Source organism: Melospiza georgiana, chromosome 19 (assembly GCF_028018845.1).
Source record: "Melospiza georgiana isolate bMelGeo1 chromosome 19, bMelGeo1.pri, whole genome shotgun sequence".
Classification (NCBI taxonomy): domain Eukaryota; kingdom Metazoa; phylum Chordata; class Aves; order Passeriformes; family Passerellidae; genus Melospiza; species Melospiza georgiana.
The window spans coordinates 7,547,716-7,569,239 of record NC_080448.1 but is presented as its reverse complement, the minus strand read 5'-3'; the positions used below and the strand labels follow the sequence as shown (position 1 = coordinate 7,569,239).

Genomic DNA, 21,524 nt, shown 5'->3' with positions numbered 1-21,524 from the left:
AGGGTGACTTCCACAAGGGAAAACCTCCCAGCCACGTTTTGTCCTTTTGGTTCTGTGTCCCAGGGTGCTTTTGGTCACTAGGAGATCCCACAGAGTGACTTCCATGAGGGGAAACCTCCCAGCCATGTTTTGTGACTGTGCTTCTGTGTCCTGGGGTGCTTTTGGTCACTAGGAGATATCACAGGGTGACTTCCACAAGGGGAAACCTCCCAGCCACGTTTTATTGCTTTTGGTGCTGTGTCCCAGGGTGCTGTTGGGAAACATCTGATGCACCATCTCCTGATGCAAGGAAGGAGAATAAATCTCTTCAACTTGCTGACCACTTGGCGTTCATCACTCCTGTCTTGTTTGTTGTAATATTGTTTCTCTATGTATTTAAGTATTTTTAACCCTGTGACCTTATAGATCCTTTAGTTTTTATGGAAATCATGGGGAATTTGAGGATGCCTGGCACTGAGAGTGCTTCCAGTCCTTTTTTTTTTTCCAAGGTGTGCATGAGAATGAGGAACACATTTAATTTAATGTGAAGATGAAGTGTTTGCTAGCACAGAGATGTGCAAAGAAGGTCCCTGATGATTTGAATTATTGTGAGCTGCCATGTATCAAACAAATTCTCACATTTAGGGGCTGAAAAGCTGTGCTAAAACACAGCATTGCTTGATAGCAATCTTTCAAAGTGTTGTGACTTTTCTGTGTGATGGAAATGCTCACAGCTTGCTGAGCCTGATGGCTTTGCTGTGTGCACAAGCAGGGATCCAGGAGCTGGAGCCACCATTAGAAAAAAATCCCAGGGATATGGACATCTTGTCTTACCTTGATTGAAGATATAATAAAATGATCACCCTTGAAACTGTTGTCAGGGAAAGTTTTACTTCTGCATCATAAATTTCCTTTTTAAAACCTGGTTTGATTCTACCAAGGCCCTTCCAGAGACTGCAGGATTCCCAGGATAGCTGAATTTCAAGTAAGAGTCAGGTTTCTTTTCACTGTAAGTTAGTAAAGGACATGTATTTGAAAATGACATGAAAATGTCATTTGAAAACGACAAATTTGCTGTGAACTTCTGGAAAATAACTGTTACAGCCAGCTAGGTGAGACTGAGATAAGCTGAGCAATAATCTTCCTGCGCTGGGTGAAGTGAGTTCAATAGTTCCTGAGTTAAGACAACTCTTTAAAAAAGAGAAATGAGGCCTAATTTCACATTCTTTGCTTTTCTCTTGCTATGTCTGAGCAAACCTTTTCCTGAGGGTAAGGGTGGTGAAGGGCAAGGAAAAACAAGAATCTGTAACTGGGATATAAACCTTGAATAACCAAATGTCCAGGACCAGAGGGAGCCCAAAATTAAAATTAATCAAAATTAAAGCAGCTCTTGTCACCAGACCATAACCAGGTTTCCTGCCAGGCTAGAGCCCAGTGTGGAAACTTTGTGCAGTGGAGATTGTGAATGAAGAGGGGAGAGCAAAGCAGGTTCTGCTGCATGCACCAGAGCCATGAACCTCCAGGAGTATTCCCTTCCCTGGCTGTGGGCAGCGAGTGGGTGGCCTGGCTGCAGCTGCAGGGCTCCCTTTGAAGCCCTGGAGAGCTGCAGTGTGGTCAAGGCAAGCAGATAGCACAGCTCCCACCCCCACATCCCCACAGGGCAGCATTCCTGAGGATGCTGCTCCCTGAGGATGCCTCTCTGCAGGGCAGCACTGCCTGGGAGAGCAGAGAGAAGAAACCCAAAACCTTTGGGAAAGCCAAGCCCCTGTGCTCTGGGGGCTGGGGCTCTGCTGCTTTGAGCACAGTGGTGAATTTTGGCTGCGGACAAAGCCCTCACCTGGCTGAGCAGAGCACAGGCTCCTTCCATGCCATGTGTGGGCAAAGAACATCCATGAATATCCATGTCTGAGCTGGGAATTGCTGTGGGCCAGGTGCTGCTCACCACAAGCATGGCTGGTTTGGAGCTCTCTGCAGCTGCACTTGGGGACAAGGGAGGCTGCTGTGTCCTGAGCAAGGAGCCTTTGCCAGGGCTCAGAAGGGAAAGGAGCTGCAGCTCCTGCCCCAAACCAGCTCCATCAGCCTTGTGTTTACTCATGGCTTCCTCTGAGCAAAGGTTTGTCACTGCCTTGTGTGTGTGCCTTGGGGTTTTCAGGGAAAGTGAGTGGAAGACAGGCTGTTCTGAGGGTTATTTTACTGACATGGCCATTCCCTGTATGAGGGGAATTGTCCAGCCTTGTGTAATTTGGGCAATGAAACTGCTGCTGAACAAACCAAGCCACCTTGCAGAGTTGGAGATGTTTACTCCTGCCTGTGTCTGGGCACTGGTTCCTCCTTCCCTTTGCAGAGTTGGGCTGTGCTGTGCACAGGCAGCAATTGAGGCTCCCTGGGAACCGTGGACCACTCAGGGCTTCTTTGCCCTGAGATTTAATGAGAAGAACCAAAACCCCAAAACTCTGAAATGAAAGGTTAACTGTCAGGTTTTGGCTGAGATTTGCTGTAATTTCTACAGCTTGGGTGCCAGAGGGGAAGAGGAGAGCTTGTAATTAAAATTTCAGAGCTTTCATCAGGAATAAAAGCAATAAACCAGCAACATTTTCCCCCCACCAGCAGATTCCCCTGGTGCTGATTGCCAGACCAGCTCCTTGGTGGTTTACTGGAACCAGATAAGGAGGAGGAGAGGGATCCTCCTGGGAGCTGTGCCTTTTTGGCACCTAAACCCCACTTGTGGAGGCTTTAACTATCAGTTTAGTCTACAGTTGTACTGAGGTAACATCCAGCTCTTGCTTGGCTCCAAGCTCCAGCCATGGAAAGCCTGTTTGCAGGGAGGGAGAGGGAGGACAGGGTGACCTGCCTGATGGAGAGGAATGTGCAATTTGCTTGTCTGCAGTCACATCACTTTTATTTTTCTTCCAGCACCCTGCCTCGGTGTCTTCAGTGGGAATCTAACAGGCAGCTTTGAGGTGGTTTAGTGCTCTTTGTAATGCAGTTACTTGCCAAGTTCTCCACCAAATGAAACTTCTTGTGGGGCTCAGCACTCTTTGGCTTGCCAGAGTACCCACCCAGGGTCACTGCCAGGTGGCTGTGGACTTCTCCCTGTGCTCACAGGGTGCTTTTTATGGCTGGTGCCCTGTGGCACAGGGCTGTGTGTTGTCTGGAGCTGGACTTCCCTCGTGGGGGGTAAAAATAAGGGGTTGATCTTTGCTGAAGGTTGTACCTGATCTCCCTGTTAGTGCTCCCTAAGCATCACCTTCCCTTCTCTTCCCAGCTCCTGAATGTCTTAGCATAACCTTCAGCTTCAGTCACTTTTGTTTCTCAGCCATGGCATGTATCCTCTGTGACACCAGCACGGCTCTGAGTCACTTTTCTACGTGCAAGTTCAAATGTCCATGGTCCCCTGCGTTGGCAGCATGCCCAAGTACAAAGAGAGAGTCACTTTGCCCTTCCAAATCAAGTTTAGAGTTAATTATCTGTTTATTTGGACAGAGTGTGTCCTTGCATGTAGGGAAGATAATCTTGCCATTGGCTTAGGGTCAGAGGGGTTCAGAGCTTTGGCACAGCACAGGGATGGGTGGCTCCCCAGGGGAAGGACAAGGGCCATGGGGCTGCCTGGGTATTTGAGGGCTGGATGTTGATCCTTGTGCTACCACAAACTCTGGGAATGGCTGTGGGCAGGTCCCAAATTGCTTAAACTCTGCCTTGGTAAGTGTAAAGGAGCAACTCAAGGAGATGGAAATTAAACTGGGGGAGATCATGGAGGGTACTGGGAGGCCAAAGGCCCAGGAGAGATGGACAGTAAATCCAGTCTGCAGTGGAGTAAATCAGAAATATTCATGATTTGTGTTGTAACAACCTGTTGTGGGGGTGCTCAGGGGGTTGGTGCCACAGTCCTGCTCTGTGGTTTATCAGCACAGCAATGGGGCCAGGGCATCCTGTGGCCTTGTGGGAAGGAGGGAGGAAGCCCCAGATGTGTGGGGTGCCTGAGGAGTGGGGTCATCCCTCAGTAACACCCCAGGGCTGTGTGGTGAGTAAGGGCTTTAGTAAAGGCTGGCCATGGGTCCCTGCAGGGTATTGCTGGGGTAGGAGCCTGGTTTGGCTCCTTGGCTGGAGTGGGGTGGATCAGCATGGATACAACAGCAAGGGAAAAGCTTGGTGGGACACAGAAGAACCTTGCAGAGCTGTGCTGCAAGGCCTCTATCCAAAGAATTGCTAGGCAGCCTTGTGCTCCTAAGACAAAGTGTAAAGCAAAACTCATTTTCTGTGTGTGCTTTAATACTGTCCCACGTGGCCGCTGGTGCTCACTGTTTTTCCTTGCTCACAGTGCCTCTGAGTGCCATGGGGGAGCCCAGCATGGACCCAAGCATTGCTGCTGACAGCCCTGCCCAGCAGGACTCTCTCTTCAGCATGACAGACGTGTTCCTCATCTCCCTCATCACGGGGCTTCTCACCTACTGGTTCTTCTTCCGCAAGAAAAAGGAGGAGGTGCCTGAGCTCCCCAAGATGCAGACAGTGTAAGTAACAGCTCTCAGCCTGTGTGGCTTTAGTGGAGCTTCTCTCTCTTGCGGTGGGTTGTGGGAGGTGGTCAGGGGGCGTTTCTGTGCCCTCAGCTGCTGTGGGTTCTGCTCACAGTGCAGAAAGGCCAGGCTGCAGTTCTGCCTTACCCCACCGTGTGGCCCAGATTGGGAATTGGCCTTTCCCAAGCAAGGCAGGAAAGCATCTGGCTGTACTTTAGAACTCTTAAGGATTTGATTCTTGGTGTTTTCTGATAAAAGTCACATTTAGGTTAATCTTGAAAAAGGTTGCTTGCTCTTAAACAGATTTCCTGTTTATCTGCCCTTGGCTGTGAAGGAAAGAAATAGTTCCTGGGATGTGCTGCTTGGCAGCTGCTGTAAATCATGATTGGCTTTTGATACCAGGTTACCACTGGAGTGGAAGACTGGATTTGGAGAGGGAGAGCTTTGTTCTACCCTGCCTCCTGCAAAGGGCTTGGGGCCAGGAATGAGCCACACAGGTGGAGATCTGGGTGCATTTCATTCCTTGTCTCAGTCACATTCCAAACTTAACATCGGTTTTCTGCTGGATTTTTTTAGCTCATGCTTTGTTTCTGGAGGTTGGGAAGTACATTTTTTTCTGGCTGGGAGGGTTTTAAAGGGCAGCAGTGTCCCTGGCTGTGCTGCCTTGTGCAGATGGGTGCACACATGGCTGGCAGCAGCCCAGCTGCCTGTGCCAGCCCAGCCTTACCTTGGGAATGTGTCCTGTTGGATTGCTGGGATGCTTTCCCTGCCGTGCCTGCCAGCCAGGGCTGTGTGTGTCAGTGCACGTGGTCGCCTCTGGAGATTGTAAGAATGGCTGTGCTGGCTGGGGAAAGGGCACTGTCCCTCTGAAATTGGATCCTGCTGTGGCACAGCCTGGGCTGTGACTGATTCCACCTGCAGCCCATCATGTGCAGCTCTTCCAGAGGGTGTGGTGACCTTGCAGGGAAGCTTTGACTGCTGCTTGTGTGTTACCACCTTGTTCTGCTGCAGGGCCTCAGCACGTGGGTCCATCCCAGCCTGGCTGCAGGTGCTGGCTCTGAGCTGCCTCACAGGCACTTTGTTTCCTCTCTGGGGTCTGTGCTGCTTTCTCTGTCTCTGTGAGCAGTGAGGGAGCAGCTGCTCCTTGTGGGAGATGTGGAACAGCAGCACCTCATGTTGCTGATAACCAGAGGTGAGGTTGTTCAGCAAGTTGTCTGACACAGCTGCACTTTGGAAAAGTGTCAGCCAGGCAGGTGCAGAGTGACAGGAGGCTGTGGGGTGGTTTTTTCCCTGTACCCTGCTGCAGCCCTGCTGTGGTCATTATATCAAGCTGGTCCCAGGGCAGTGTGACCCTAAAAGCCAGGGTTGTGGCTGGTGGCACATCCATCCTTCAGGACAGAGACAGTGATTTCCTGCAGCTTTTGCAGTGGGATTTTATGGGATGCCTGGAACCGGGAGGAAAATGAGTGAGAAAACAAGCTTGGTCAGCCTTGGGTTTCCTTCCCTGCTGTAATCCTTCAGTCTGGGGTGGAGTTTCCTTTCTGATGAACAAGCAAATCAGGGTCCCACTGCCTGCCTCTGCCTGTGGCTGGCTGGATATGGGGGGCAGGGGAGCTGTCCCAGAGCCATGAAGGCAGAGAGGCCTCAGTGGGGCTGTCTCTGGCTGCAGTGGAGAGCCTTGACCTTTGGAGGGGTTGCATTTCTTCAGCTCGTTCTCTGCAGCTCTGCCAAAGTGCCTGAACTGCTTTATCTGATGGCATTGGATGATGGTTTCTGTTGTTTTCACTTTGGCCCCCCAATTTCAGCCTCAGAAGGTGCTGAATAACAATTCAGACACATCTCAGTGGCTGCTGCTTTAGCAATGTGTTTGCAGTGCTGAAGAGTGCAATGCTGACCTAAACACAGCATCCAGCACCTCAGTGTCCTTCTGGGGTTTTTGGGAGCAGCACACCTTCATGAAACCACGTCAGCTCAGCAGGGTCTGCAAAGAAAACGCCACTTTTGTTAGTGCCCTTAATTGTGGAACAGCAGATGTGAGGTTGAGATGCCCTGTTCTGGGTTCTCTCTGTGTGGCCTGGGAATCATGATCCTTTCCCAGCAATGCATCTCCAGTTCAGCCACAGCTCAGAGAGGGATCAGGCTGCTGATCTTCACCCTGAAGTGGAGCTGTTTTCCTACCTGAAGTGCCACAGAAGGGACAGAACCCAGCACACGCAGACGAGGTGTCCTGTACCTGTGACGTGTAACACGAGTGTGTGGGCCAGGCTGGGATCCCACTGAGTGAGCATTGCTGGTGTTTTGACCATTTTCAGACTTAATTAGAACCAGCAGAGCAGCCCTCCCTGCAGCCTGCTCTGCAGATGTCGTTAGGGAGAGCAGCTCTGGATCCCAGCAGCCACGGCCACCGCGCTGCTTCCTCGCAGGGCCATTGCTGGGGAATGCAGGAATTTATTTTTGCTCTTTGGCTGCTCCTCCTCTGCAAGTTTCTCAATCAGAGATTCCTTTCCCTTCTCCTGTCCCCACTCTGCAGACAGTCATCCAGGGGAGATGCTGGTGGGGCAGCCATTGGTATGCTGAGTGTCACCCTCTCCCTTCTCCCCCCCCTTTAACATTGTTTGGGACAGAAGCTGGCTTATCTCTATTCTGCAGCTATGCACAAATCCATTCCCTGGTACTTGTAGGGCTTCCTGTGGCAGGAATTGCTCCAAGTCCTCAGCCTGATTAGCTCTCTGCTGCCTGTGTGTGTGAGAGAGACCATCTCTAATTTAATTTAATAGGATCCTGAGGAAAACAAACTCCTTTGAGCTGCCTCCGTAATGGCACTGCCATAGTTACCCAAAGCATTGCTCACGCAGTGTCTGGAATCGTTTCATTCAGCTACAGCATCAAGCTTTTTTTTCCCCTCTTTTTTTTTTTTTTTTAATAAAAGAATATATAAAAGCAGCTGTGATATAAACAGTTTCCAAGGGAACGAGGCTGGGGGAGGGTTTTGTGTCCCGTCCCCTGCTCCGCGCGGGTGGGAGAGGGACGTGTGCTGCGGAGCATCCTGGGAGCTTTCATTCTCCACTCCTAATTCCTTTCTGCCACTGCTGCCAGATGTTGCAGTTTCTCAGGACTGAGCAGATCCTCTCAGTAACTTCCAAAGCCCCACCAGGAGGATTGGAGTGGACGGCACCACTCCTGCTATGACCCGTGCCGGGACCTTTTGTGCCGGCTCTCTTCTCCTCAACAAAAGGCTGATGCTCGGCTTTAACGCCCGGGAGGAGCAGAATGGAAAGGCCTGTGTGCCTGTGGCTCCAGAGCTAAGTTAGATCCGTCCCCCCACAGCTCCCTTTGCAGACACAGCTGCCCTGGACTCTTTGTCTGCCTCCTCCCTGCCCTGCCATGGGCTGTGTGTACTCGGCCCCGCGGGAAGAGCCGGCCGTGGCCAGGTGAGTTACTCTGCCTGATGGGCTGCTGGGGTCCTTCCAGCTCCAGAGCTGGGTGGAGTGGGTGCCTCCTCCCTCTGCAGCAGGAGGAGAAGGAAAGGGAGAGGCTCTGCTTGGAAGCAGGCTGTTCCTCACTTCTGGATGCACTGACTGAGCTGTCGGTGCTCGGTTTCTGTGCAGCATCCAGGTTGTGTCCTCACTTCTGGATGTATCTGTGCTTTCAGCAGGAAAGCCACTGGAGCTTTCTGAAGAGAGTTGTTCAGCTGAGACAGGCTTTGGTATTCTTGCTGAGCTGTTGGAAGCTTCCTCCCCTGTCCTAAGTGACAGAGAGCCCTGGGAGTCGTTTGTGCTGTGGGTTCTCACCAAGTGCAGGGGGAGCTGTACGAGCTACAGGCTCACTCTGACAATGGGGTTAATCCCCTTCCCTCACCCAGTGCTTCTTCCAGTGCTTGTAGCTGCTACCTTGAGCTGTCTTAAGCTGTAAGAGCAGTCCTTGCTGAGGACAAACTTTCTCTTCCAAGTTTCCCTGGCAGAGCAGTGGAAATGTGTGTAGTTTCTGCCTTTGGTGCCTGTGTGTTTTCGTTGCTCAGATTTTCAGGCCACCCTGATGAAGCAGTTTCAGGGAGCTGTGTAGCCTTTTTTTCCAAAGCCAGGCTCATTATTTCTTCTGTATCTGAGCCACAGCCTGTTCTCCAGCACTCACTTCAGTGCAGGATTGCCTCCTTTGAAAACAGACGAGCTCCATGTGCTGCTCCCTTTTCTCTTCCAAAGGGAGCTTGTTGAAAGGATCAAAAAACTTTTCTTTTTCTCCTCCTTTAAAAGCATTTTATTTAGTAGTTAAACCAACAGTTGTTTTAATTGGATCTCGTTTGCAGAGGGCAGGAATTAAAAAGTTCACCAAGGAGATAAAAACTAAGTGAGAGATGTGTTTTGAGAGCTTTCCTGAGCCCCTGCCCTGGCTGCAGCGTGGGCAGGGCTGAGGCTGCTCCCTTAAGATATTTTTGATATCCCAGTTCCCAACAGGGGACAAATGACAGCGTGGGGAGGCTGTTAACTGCTGAGAGAGCCAAGCAGGGTGTGAAGCAGCTCTCCTGGGAGCATGGCTGCCTTGGGGAGCTTTTTGGGGTCAGCTCTGCTTGTCCTTTGTGTGTGCTCTGTCTTTTGTATGGAGTGTTGGTGCTCAGGGCTGTCAGGCCCAGTTATGGAGCTCCTTGATCCCTTTGGGTAGCAAGGGGTGCTGGAAGGGATGTTTGATGAGTGTCCCCCACCCTGCTGCTCTGCATGTGTGTGCTCTCCACAAATGCCTCAGCACATCCTCGGGATCCCTCCCTCTGGGCTACAGAGTTGAGGAAACTGTTAGCAAGCTCTTCACATTCTCACATGGGCTGGAGCCAAAACCATTTGTTTTTTGCCTGGAGGTTTCTCTCTTCCCACAGGAGACCCGGCCTTGCATTCTTCCATTGTGGGGCAGGAACGGGTCCCACGTTCCTCTTCCCTGCTACCAGAGCTGGGGGAGGACAGCAGGGGAGCTTCTGTCCTGGCCTGCTCTGCAAAGCTCCCAGCACCTAATCTGACTGCAGTTATGGTCACCTCTGCTTGTGAGGCTCCCAGAGTCCCCAGGGCTGGGCTGGTTTCACTCCATGACACTGAAAATCCAAAGATGTGCTAAGGATAGCAAAGCTCTGCTGGCTCCCTCCCTCGCAGCCACAGCAGTGTGAATCCAAACCTCCAGTGGGGTTTGTCCCACTTCCAAGCTAGGGAAAAGCACATCTATACAATAATGCAAATGTTCTGTGCAGGAAATCCATGCTGGGAATGGGAAGCCAGCACAGAATGAGCTCCACAGGACCATGGCTGGCAGTGCTGGCCTTGCTGGGAGCTCTGTGGCTCTGAGCAGCTGTGTGTGCCTGCTCCACAGGGCTCTGCAGCCCTGGGGCTCATGGCTGGCATTTGGAGGTTCAAACAGCTGATTTTTAGCCCTGTTTGACTTCAGGTTTGGGGGATGTGGCCTGGGGAGCATGGCTCAGGACTGATCCTGCCTGCCCACGGTGGTGTGGGAAGGAAGGAGTTTTCCATCCCCTTCTTTCAAACCATGGCTTGGCCCCTGAGACTTATCTGGAGACCTGTTCCTGTGAGATCCTTTAGCTGAGCTGTGAAACCCCTCAGAGCAGTTGATAAAGGTTTCCTGGTGAGCAGGGCTGTGTGCCTGGGCTTTTCCCATGGGAGGATTCACTGATGGGGGTCAGGCAGGAGCTCAGCTTCTCCCCTGTGCTCCAAGTCCCTGCTCCATGGTTGTGTGCAGAAGCCCTGTGACTGAGCACTGTGGCCAGTAGAGATTCTCACTCTTTTGGGCAGCTTTCCTGAGGTTCTGGAGGCCACTTTTCTCCCACTTGCTTACTCCTAACCTCAAATATGAATGTGCTCATCTGAAAAGATGTTCCTCCTGTCTTTCAGAGCAGCTCCAGTGAGAGACAGCAGCTTCATTGAGAAGATGAAGAAGACGGTAAGCTGCTTGTTCTGGGAGGGTGGGGGAGCTCATGTCCATCCCATTTTCCTCTGGAAACTGTCAGCAGGAGGAGCTGGTTTGGATTCAGACACATGGCTGCTGCAGAGAGCATCCAGAAAAAGGCTGTGTGAGCAGCCAGGAATAGCTCTTTCAGTCTGTGCCTGAGAGTTGTTCTTAGAGAAGAAATTCAAGTGAAATTTCAGTGGTGGAAAAAATTAATGTAATATGAGATCAAAGTCAGAAGGGAAATGGCAGAGACTTTGAAGTCATTGGCTGGCAGTTGTTTATCTGTGTGGTTGGTTCCCAAACTGGCTTGGCTGTGCAGTGGGAATTGTACACAGAACTGTCAGCTTTTGACTTTGGACACAAGAGGAAGCAAGGGCTGGATGCATTTTCCATTCTACTTCAAAGTAGCTGGCTTGCAGCAGAGCAGGAGCTCTGGTGCTCAGGCACTTGCCCAGAGCCTTTGGCAAGTTCTGCATTCTCATCCAGGGTGTTCCCTGTTTCCAGGAGTCACGCTGCAGCCTCCAAGTTGAGAATAAATAAATCTGGAAAGTTTATCCTTTGCTTTGGGTTTTAGTCTGACCTGAATCTCCCCTCTGAGAGTGGCAAGAGTCATGTTCTCATTTAACAGCTCAGCCTTGAGTTTTCTGCCAAGCTCTTGGAGTCCTGCACAAGCACACAGTCCTGGTTGCCTTTAGGTTGCAGTCCAGGATTCCTGATCTCAGGCATTTCCTTGTGCTTCACCCATGCATTTGCCAAATAACTAATCATCACTTAAAAGGGATTTTTCTCTCTCTCCAGGGCCGGAATATTGTGGTTTTCTATGGCTCCCAGACGGGCACAGCAGAGGAGTTTGCCAATCGCCTGGCCAAAGATGCCCATCGCTATGGCCTCCGGGGCATGGCAGCAGACCCAGAGGAGTATGACCTGGTAATTGAGCCCTGAACAGCCTTGGCATAGTCACAACCTTTCAGTGCTCCCTAGAAAAATCCAATGACTCTGGCCAAGGGGCAGTTGTGTCATTTAGGGTAAAAAAGATCAGCCTGAGTGATGCAGGTACAGGCTCAATCCTTGCCATTCTGCATTCTCCTGATCCTTTAAAGCCTTGCGTGGCAAATCCCATTGCTTTTCTTTCTGGTGGAGCAGAAATATTGACTTGCAGTCCAGTGAGGGTGGTTTCCTTTATTTTCCCAACTATTTTGGGTAGGTCTGGCCTTTCCCAACCCCTTCTGCAAACACGTGGTGCTGTTTGCACACCTACGCTGTGGGAATAGGAGTTGCCCAACAGCCACAGTGTGGGATCCTTGAAGATTCCTTCTTTCCTCTGCTTGCAGTCGGACCTGAGTCGCCTCTCTGAGATTGACAAGTCCTTGGCAGTGTTCTGCATGGCCACCTATGGAGAGGGGGACCCCACAGACAATGCCCAGGATTTCTATGACTGGCTGCAGGAGGCTGATGCCGACCTCTCGGGTCTCCGGTTTGCAGTAAGTGGCTCCATTCCAGTTTTTATGTTGTATTTGGGCAGGAAGGCCAAAAGCCCTCCAGAGTGGTTTGGGGAAAGGCACAACATGATGTCTGTGCCTTGTACACCTTGTCTGGGATGAGATCCCTGCTGTCTTCCTGCCCAGGCTTTGTGGAATCCTGCAAATGTACTTCTGGAGGCTTTAAATGCAAATATCAGAGTTTGCTCTCCACTCTCTAAGTCATGAGGGTTTCCTGGTATAAACAGCCCCAGACAGCCCTGCAGGCACTGAATACAGGTTTGTAAATGAGCTGCAGGCTGCTGCTGCTCTTCAGAAGCTAATTGGGCAGCCTGGGGCCAGATCTTCTCCCACAAATTAAATCACTTGGAGGAGTGTGTGGCTCTCCTCATGTGCAGAGCTGAATAACTGGCTGAGAAACAGCCAGCCCACCTAAACCCTGGCCAAATTCCTTAGGCAGCATAATATTGCAAATGAGAGTGAAATGCACTGGTGGAGATGTGAAGCTACTCTGTGTGAAGCAGTGAGCAAGGATTTATTTACTGTATGGTTTGTGGGAGGTAAAGGCCAGCAATGGCTCTCCAGGCAGTCCAGGTTCTTACTGGTCCCACAAGGAGATATGCAGGAGTTCCTGGAAGAGCATCCAGGCTCAGGGGAGGTGCTGGTGCCTCCTGACCACACACTGGTGGATTCTTACTGGAGAGCTGATGGGGGAGCTGGGAGAGGTCTCACTGCCTTTGTTCTGCATCCTCTGTGGGGTGATACCTGGCCAGAGGATGTCAAATGGATGGGGAAAGTCCACCTCTTGCTTCTGCATGCTCATGTGTGTTCCCTTCCAGGTCTTTGGGCTGGGGAACAAAACTTATGAGCACTTCAATGCCATGGGGAAGTACGTGGACAAGAGGCTGGAGGAGCTTGGAGCGCAGCGCATCTTTGAGCTGGGGCTGGGAGATGATGATGGCAAGTGAGTGCCTTGGGCTGAGGGGCTGGGCAGAGCTGGCTGAAAGCACCTTGGAAGGGACCTTGGCAGGGAATGGGTTCCACTACCAAGCCAGAAATAAGCTCCACAGGGTTTGTGGTTGGGGTTGATGTGTTTGTGTCTGCTGTGTCTCCCACAATCAGCTCCCTGTGCACAGGGAGTGTCCTGAGGGATCCTGTGTCTGGGAAATCCCACCTCAGCTCTAAATGCCCATGGCACAGCTGCAGCAGGCTTTGCTGCCTCCTCTGCCTTTGTGGATAAACTCACCCATCCCAGTGAAGGAAGCAGGTTAATCTCATTGGGAGCTGTTTTATGGTGGGAGGCAGCAATTTTCCAGCTCAGACAATGATATTTTCTTTTTATTTTTTTTACCTTTCTGTGTTCACCTGAGCACCTTGGGACATTACATCAACCTGTGGCTCTACCTCTAAGCTCTGCGGGGCCTTGTGGGAGGGATATGCCATGTGTGGAAGGCTCTCTGAGCCTGGAAAAATAAGCAATGCCACAGAGGAATAATGACCTTTTAGGAAGGTCCCCTCATGCCAGGGATGGACAATGAGGAGCTGAGCTTTTTAAAGACTGAGCCTAAATAACAAAGCCTTCCTTGGCAGGGCTGGGGAAGAGAGGGGTGTCTGGTGTAGCAGCAGCTCCCACTCAGTGCCCTGCAGGTGCTTTCCTGGTGATCCATGGGCATGTGGAGGTACCAGGGGTGCCTGGGTCTAAGGAAATGCCTTTTCCCACAGTGATGGGAGGAGGGCACAGGGATCTCAGGTGGCTTCTCTGGGAACGGGGCTGGATTACTGACTCTCTCTTCTGCCCTGCCTAGCCTGGAAGAAGACTTCATCACCTGGAGAGAGCAGTTCTGGCCAGCAGTGTGTGAGCACTTCGGGGTGGAGGCTACAGGAGAAGAGTCCAGGTGGGTTTGGGAGCAGCTCCTCCTGGGTGTCACAGACTGGTCACCTTGTGATGTGACCATCAGCCCTGGGCTGCTGTTGCATTTCCTCTGTGCTGCCTCCCCTTCCAGACTCAAGGGCATGAGTGAAGTGTAGCAGTGAGTGGGGCTGTTTGGCCCGAGCCTGTGCTGGTGTGAGTCTGTGCCCAGCTCTGGGTTCCTCTTCTGAGTGGGGAGATGATGGCTCTGGTTCCTTTGGGGCTGGCTGTGCTGGTTGTGAGGCTTCAGGGAGGCTGAGGGTTCCCCTTGCTTTGGGCTTTCTGCAGAGTCTGCCTGTTTTCTCATGTCTCAGGAGGGGCAAAGGGATGGAATTTGCATTTGTTTTTGAGCTGCAGCAAATCCAGCAAAGGAGATGATGCTTCCAGCTGTACCTTGTGGGTTCCAATTTGACTTTTTTCTCTTTTCTCTCCTTTTTTCTCCCCCAGCATCCGTCAGTACGAGCTGGTGGTGCACACAGATGTGAACATGAACAAAGTCTACACGGGGGAGATGGGCAGGCTCAAGAGCTACGAGAACCAGAAGCCGTGAGTGCCAAACCCCTGGGCAGGGCTTGGCTGGTGGCTCCCTGATGTTTCTGACAGCCCCTGCAGCACAGCAGATCTCTGCCCAAGAGAAATGGGCTCAGAGCTCCACTGGGACTCTGAGATTTCCCAGTTAATGCATCATTCATGGTGATGAAATTGCTGTGGTCACATGTGTTGCTTGGCTGGTACATCCACAGCATCTGTCCTGAGCCTTTCCTTGCCTGCAGTGGCCAATGCATGATGGCTGCTGGCAGTATTGCTGTGGGGAGATAAGCTTGAAACATTCATTCCAGCCTGAAATATTCCTTTGAGATGTGACAGTGCCTCCAATCCAGTTCTGTCATGTGTCCTTAATGGGACAGAAGCTGTTGACTGCTGGGCTGTGCTGAGAAGGAAAAGGATCTGTTTTCTGTGCCAGTGTGGGGAGCAGCAGGGCCATGATCTGTTTCTGTGCCAGTGTGGGGAGCAGCAGGGCCATGATCTGTTTCTGTGCCAGTGTGGGGAGCAGCAGATCATAATTTGGTTCCTGCTGGGGTGCAGTGTGCTCTGGAACAGGATCAAATCATGGCAGCCTGCTCTGGAGTCAGAGGAGCATGCCTGGATAGAAGGAGCTCCATGAGCCTGCAGGAGGGAATCCCAGAGCACCTTTGTGTTTCCTTGCAGCCCCTTTGATGCCAAGAACCCCTTCCTGGCTCAGGTCACAGAGAACCGCAAGCTGAACGAGGGTGGAGAGCGACACTTGATGCACCTGGAGCTGGATATCTCCAATTCCAAAATCAGGTACTGCCCTGGGGGAGACTGCTCCTCTCTCTTGTCAGGAGCAAAGAGCAAGGATGTGGCACCAGCCTCATCCAGCACTTAGAAGGAGACCTTGCTCCTTAACACTGTCCTTTTGGGCTTCTGTACCAGCTCTTGCACTGCTTTGGGTCCATCCCATCTCACATCCCTGTCCTACCTGAGCAGTCCCAGTTGCAGGAATTCTCTAGAAGTCAATAAATGAGAGGGCAGCTGAGCTGAGGATTGCTCTTGCCTGTATGTGCCTGGTTTAGATGTATGAGCACAGGGGGAATAAAGCCCTGTTCTTAAAACCCTCTCACTGGCCTAAATCCCTTAAATTGTTAGGAAGTCATGAATCCAGGTGGCTTAACATAACAACTGCAGAGGTTTTGAGGAGCTCTGCTCTGTTCTGTTGGGAAACTGACCTGTCCTTGCTGGAATTCTGGCAAAACTGCTGTTAATAAAAACCCTGGGAAACCATTATCCCACAATGCAACTGCTGGCTCTGTGGATGCTGGTGCTGCAGGTCCTGTGCATCAGACCTCAGGGTTGTCCTGCTGCCCCTTGCCTCAGCCCCCTTGTGTTCTGGCTGAGCTGCTGGGGGTGCTCAAGAAGGGGTGCAGGTGTTCCATGTGCTCTCCTTCCTCCTGCTCTGTGCCAGGTATGAGTCTGGGGACCACGTGGCTGTGTACCCAGCCAACGACTCCTCCCTGGTGAACCAGATTGGTGAGATCCTGGGCACGGACCTGGACACTGTCATGTCCCTGAACAACTTGGATGGTGAGTAGGGATCTCCAGTTCTCCAGCTGTGGCCTCTGTCCTTCACCCTCATATCCTGTGAGGCACCTCCAGATGTCCCACAGCCCCTCTCAGCATTGTGCTGTTTTAGCAGGGGCTCAGAGCCTGCTTGCTGAGATCAGCTGAAGTGGGTCACTTGTGAAATGTGCTTGGTGAGCCCATTCAACAACAAATTATGTAACAACACACTCCTAATTATGGAGCATCAGCCCACCAGAGCATCCTTCAGCAGCCCTGGAGCTCCTCAGGGCCCTGAGTGTGTGAGATGTTCTTATTCAGTCATGGCAGGAGGCACAGGCTTGGGGACTGAGCTGCCAGCAGGGAGGACTTGTGCTGATCCAAGGAGCTGCTCCTGGGGAGCATTCCCATCAGAACCAGCCTGAGGCATCAGATGTGCTGGCCCAGAAGCCTGAGAGAGCTCCTGGTTTCTAGAGACAAAGTGAATTTCAGGCATTGCTGGAGCCTGTGGCCCCTGTGCAGTGTCCCGTGCTGTCATTTGTGTCCCTTATGGAGCTCTCAAGGCTGAAGAGAATGGTGCTGGCCTTGGAGCACAGCTGACAGAGCCTGAGGACACTTTTGAGGCCAGATCTGATGGAGGTGTAAGTGCCTGAGGCCAAATTAGCCGTGGAGGGCAGCCCCTGCTTAGCCTGGGGGTTTGCTGGACTGTGCGTGCAGATCTCAGGGCAGGGAGCCCCTTGGGGAACACAGGGTGTGTCTTTTGTATTTTTTGCTTCAAAACTGTCAGGAAGCATCTATGAAGCACAAAATGGGCTACTGGGAGATGGAGCTGCCTGGGGAGGGAGGTGATTCAGTGTGAGCTGGGGCTCTGACCCACAGGCTGCTCTTTCCTCCCTGAAACCCACTGTGCTCTGTCTCCAGCCCTCACAGCCGGCACAAAACCTCTTAACGCAACAGCACAAGGTGGATGATCTTTAATTTTTCTTTCTCTCCCCACTTCTCCAGAGGAATCAAACAAGAAGCATCCCTTCCCCTGCCCCACATCATACAGGACAGCCCTGACCTACTACCTGGACATCACCAACCCTCCCCGCACCAACGTGCTCTACGAGCTGGCCCAGTACGCCTCGGACAGCGGCGAGCAGGAGCGCCTGCGCAAAATGGCCTCGTCTGCTGCTGAGGGCAAGGTGGGAGCACTGCCCTGCCCACCTGCCCTGGGGGTCCCCAAAAGGCACCCAGAGAGCCCACGGGGTGGGGAGGCCCTGGGGGGAATCTCCTAAGTTACACCCCGTTGGCTGCTTCCCCTGTTCCTGTGTCTGTCCCTATGTTCCCGAGCCATTCCCTCGCATTTCCCTGCTGGGCCCTTATCTTTGTATTGCCCCCAGACCAGGGTCAGCCCCCAGGCCCCTGGGAGAGAAAACTGGGCTCTGCAGGTGTGTGTGCTGGAGACCTGAGTGTTGTCATCTTATTGCAAAGCTCCCACACCTTGGTGATTTCTCATGGACAGCTCCTCACAGCATTGACTCCTTCACAGTACAACCAACAAACTCCAGCTCCCTTCTCACCCAGCTAACCCACTCTTTTGTAGCACTTGTCTTCTTATTGGACACAGCTGTGGCCTGTTAAGGGCAGGCCTGTTCCTAATCTTTGGTGATTAGTGCAACTGCAACTCCTCAGGGGTGAGACTACCTTCTGCACTATTCTCTTACATTCTCTCCCTCCACACCTGAACATCTCACCGTGCAGCTGAATTAAACATCTGTGGATATTATGCAAAGGCCCTTCAGCCTCAAGGGGGGTGTTTGCCAGCCCTGTGGGGAGGTTGTGATGCCTGTGCTCTCCTTGCCTGCAGGCGCTGTACCTCAGCTGGGTGGTGGAGGCCCGCAGGAACATCCTGGCCATCCTGCAGGACATGCCCTCCCTGCGCCCCCCCATCGACCACCTGTGCGAGCTCCTGCCCCGCCTGCAGGCCCGCTACTACTCCATCGCCTCCTCCTCCAAGGTGGGTGTGCTTCCTGCAGGGAGTGGGCCCATCGAGGGACCTCTCCAGCTGCAGCTCCCCTCAGCTGGGAGCTGGACACAGGGAGCTTCTCCTGGTGCCATTTGAGAGGGGCAGGTTTAGTGATCTCTGATTTAGTTATCCCAGCTTCTCACAGGGTTTGTGCAGAGTTCCATGCTGCAGCCAGCTGTGCCCTGATACCACCACACTCCCTGGAGCTCTGCTCCTCTTTGCCTATTTGCCTGGCAAGGTGGCATTTTAGGGGCTGGTCAAAAGTCTCTCTTGGCAACCTCCAGAGAAGATCAGTGGTCCCGTGATGAGTTGAGGACAAGACAGAAGCCCCATGAGGAGCATGCAGGGAGGAGTAACTGTCCCAATGTTAACATGAAGTTAAACTTCTCCCACATTCCTTAGCACAGTGTGGGGTTGCTGGGGCTTCTTCTCTGCCTGGTTCCAGCATCTCTTCCCTTCAGGTCTGTGTTGCAGGGGTTCCATGCTGTTGTCTCCTTATGACAAAAGTTCTATACTTTCTTGGTGTTCCTCATAGGCAGCTCCTCAGAGCACTGACTCTTCACAAAGTAACCAACTGACTCCAGCTCCCTTCCCAACCAGCCACCCCACTCTTTCATAGCATCTTCTTCTCATTGCTTACAGCTGTGGCCTGTTCAAGTCAGGCCTGCTCCTAATCTTTGATAATTGGCCCAGCTGCAACTCCTTAGGGGTAAGCCTACTTCCTACACTATTTTCTTACATTCCATCCCCTTACACAGGTCCATCCCAACTCCATCCACATCTGTGCCGTGACGGTGGAGTACGAGACCAAGACGGGCCGCCTGAACAAAGGGGTGGCCACCAGCTGGCTCAGGAGCAAGGTGCCTGGCCAGCCTGGGAGCAGCTCCCAGGTGCCTGTGCAGCAGGAGAGCAGCTCCCAGGTGCCTGTGCAGCAGGGGAGCAGCTCCCTGGTGCCCATGTACGTGCGCAAGTCGCAGTTCCGGCTGCCCTTCAAGCCCAGCACGCCCGTGATCATGATCGGGCCGGGCACCGGCATCGCCCCCTTCATGGGCTTCATCCAAGAGAGGGCCTGGCTCAAGCAGCAGGGTGAGTGCCCAGGGGCTGGAGCTGCTGCAGGGCTCCCTGAGGGCAGTTTGGTGCCTCCAGGGTGCAGCTTTGCTGGTTCTGTTGCGGGTTGGTCCAGCCAAATCGGAGTGCTGGGGCGGGGTGAACAGGGCTGGGTGGTTTTGTCCACACAAGGGTGTCTGTCCTGCTCTTGGCCACAGAGGATGTTTGGGGGTGGACAGAGCTGGGGCACTTCTCTGAGCTCTGCTACTATTGTAAATCAAAGGTGACTCCAACAAAGGGGAGAGAGAATGATGCATCTGACTCCATCATCAGAAGGCCAATTAATTACTTTATTATACTAAACGATATAATTTCATCTAAATTGAATCTGCTGTGCACTCTTGCTCACAACTGCACAGAACTGCACTCATCTCTCATTCTCTCCTGACTGTCCCATGACAGTCCAACACACACACAATTTGCCCTGATAGGCCAAGGGAACAAACCACCCTCACTTTGGATAAACAATCCCCATATTGCATTCTACTTTAGCCCAACACAGGCACAGCAAGCGAGATGAGAATTGTGTTTTCCTTCTTCTCTGCTTGTCTCACGGCTTCTCTCTGTTCAGAGGGCATGTGAATACCACATGCCAGCACCACACCTCCAAGTAACCACAGTCAGGTCACTCAGACTGGATTCTAAAGCCTGTGGAATCAGTCCTGAGCTTCCCCTTGTAACCAGAAACCATCTGTGAGCCCAGGGTGGAGGAGAGCACAGGGCTGGGGGCTGCTGGGGCTGTCAGGAAAAGGGGAGGTTCAGAAGGGGGCTGGAAGGCCCAGCTGATGAGGCTGTGTGACCCACCCTGCAGGCAAGGAGGTGGGTGAGACGGTGCTTTACTATGGCTGCCGCCACGAGCGCGAGGACTACCTGTACCGGGAGGAGCTGGCCCGCTTCCAGAAGGAGGGAGTGCTCACCCAGCTCAACGTGGCCTTCTCCAGGGACCAGGCTGAGAAGGTACCACGCTGTTCCTGCTGCCCACCATCACTCCATGGCAGGCAGGAGCGCCCAGCACCCTCCTGTCTCCCAGAGCTGTGAGCACAGCCTTGCCTTCCTGAGCCTCCCCTTCCAAGGTCTGTGGTGTGGGGGCTCTGCTCCTCTCCCCTCACTCCCACCTTGTTTCCTGCCAGGTTTATGTCCAGCACTTACTGAAGAAGAACAAGGAGAATGTCTGGAAGCTGGTTAATGAGGGGATGGCTCACATCTACGTGTGCGGGTAGGTCTGGGCACACGATGGGAATTTGGGGGCAATTCTCAGGAAAAGGAGCGTGACTCCGTTTCCCCAGGCGTGCATTACAAGCCCTGGGAGGGTTCTGGTGCCCAGGTTCACAGGAGGGCAGGGGGCTGTGGTGAGCACACCCTGCAGGGTGGGAGGTGGCTGTGTGGCTGTGCTCTGGTGTCTCACTCACCCCCTGTTTGCAGCGATGCGCGGAACATGGCCCGGGACGTGCAGAACACCTTCTACGAGATCGTCTCCGAGTTTGGCAACATGAGCCAGCCCCAGGCCGTGGACTATGTAAAGAAACTGATGACAAAGGGCCGCTACTCCCTGGATGTGTGGAGCTAAGAGCAGGGCTGGCGGGGCCAGGGAGAGAACAGGTCCCCAGGTGTGGGCCAGGGGAGCTGGCAAGTGCCTGCTCACCCACTGCTGCTGTGGGTGACGGTGTTGTCCCCTGCCCACAGCTACCCCGGTGTCACTCCCAACCCTTCCTGGGCCTCTGCATTCCCTCGGGGCAGGCTGGGCACCCAGGGGGTGGAAAGGGTTGAGAGGGGCAGGGGGGTAGCTCAGGCTGCTGCCCAGGAGCTGCGGTGTCACCAGTGTCACCGACGCCTCAGGGTGCACCAGCGTTGGCCTTGAGGCCAGGGACAGCGGGGACACGGCCACGAGGGACAGACACAGCCAGGGAGTCCTTTCCTGGACACGAGGTGCTGCCTTATCCCCGGGGCTGGAGCCCAGCCTGGCCTGCAGGGACAGCAGAGGGGTGGAGGGGCTGTGTGGGGCTGGGCTCGCAGCTTTGCCTCCCTCCTGCCACCCCGGGCATGTGGGGCTGGCAGTGGGCACAGAGCTGTGGCATGGCCCCAGCAGCGTGTCCTGCTCCATTCCTGCTGCCTGCCCTGGCTCCAGCAGCAGCGGGAAGCTCCTCCCCCTGTGGAATAACGCCGGATTGGAGGCGGGCTCTCAGCCCCTGGGAGCCCTGCCTGCTCCCCTGAGCCCAGCCCCTCCCTCACATCATGTACGATCATTTTTTAAATACGGTTTTTATTTTGAACATCTTTGTGATTTTAGCGTGGAAAAAAACCAACCAAACAAACAAAAAAAACCAAAACAAAAAAAAACAACGGAAACCCCAGACTTCCAGGCTGTCCAATGATTGTAAATTATTTAAATACATTTACCCTTGGAATAAAAACCCTGTGTCTGGAGTTTGCTTCCTGCATCTCTCTGCTCAGCCAGAGGGAAGAAGGAGGCAGGAGGAGCAATGGATGAAAACCAGGAGGGAATTTGGGGA

At 52.9% G+C, this 21,524-nt stretch overlaps 1 protein-coding gene across 2 annotated transcripts in view; it reads left to right on the top strand.

Annotated features, from left to right (window-relative positions):
• LOC131091641 (NADPH--cytochrome P450 reductase) overlaps positions 1-20,581 on the top strand; it is a 30,325-nt gene extending 9,744 nt beyond the window's left edge. The window contains exons 3-17 of one of the 2 annotated variants that reach the window (XM_058037815.1): positions 4,298-4,487; positions 10,373-10,421; positions 11,229-11,357; positions 11,762-11,911; positions 12,748-12,872; positions 13,714-13,803; positions 14,265-14,363; positions 15,027-15,143; positions 15,802-15,920; positions 16,902-17,083; positions 17,749-17,898; positions 18,666-18,993; positions 19,826-19,971; positions 20,145-20,230; positions 20,437-20,581. In XM_058037815.1, coding sequence (XP_057893798.1) covers positions 4,312-4,487; positions 10,373-10,421; positions 11,229-11,357; positions 11,762-11,911; positions 12,748-12,872; positions 13,714-13,803; positions 14,265-14,363; positions 15,027-15,143; positions 15,802-15,920; positions 16,902-17,083; positions 17,749-17,898; positions 18,666-18,993; positions 19,826-19,971; positions 20,145-20,230; positions 20,437-20,581 — 2,091 coding nt within the window. In that variant the 5' untranslated portion in view covers positions 4,298-4,311. Of the gene's footprint in view, positions 1-4,297; positions 4,488-7,579; positions 7,922-10,372; positions 10,422-11,228; positions 11,358-11,761; positions 11,912-12,747; positions 12,873-13,713; positions 13,804-14,264; positions 14,364-15,026; positions 15,144-15,801; positions 15,921-16,901; positions 17,084-17,748; positions 17,899-18,665; positions 18,994-19,825; positions 19,972-20,144; positions 20,231-20,436 lie in introns of those variants that run through there. The other variant, XM_058037816.1, reaches the window with a different exon arrangement.
• Positions 20,582-21,524: the final 943 nt, after the last annotated feature.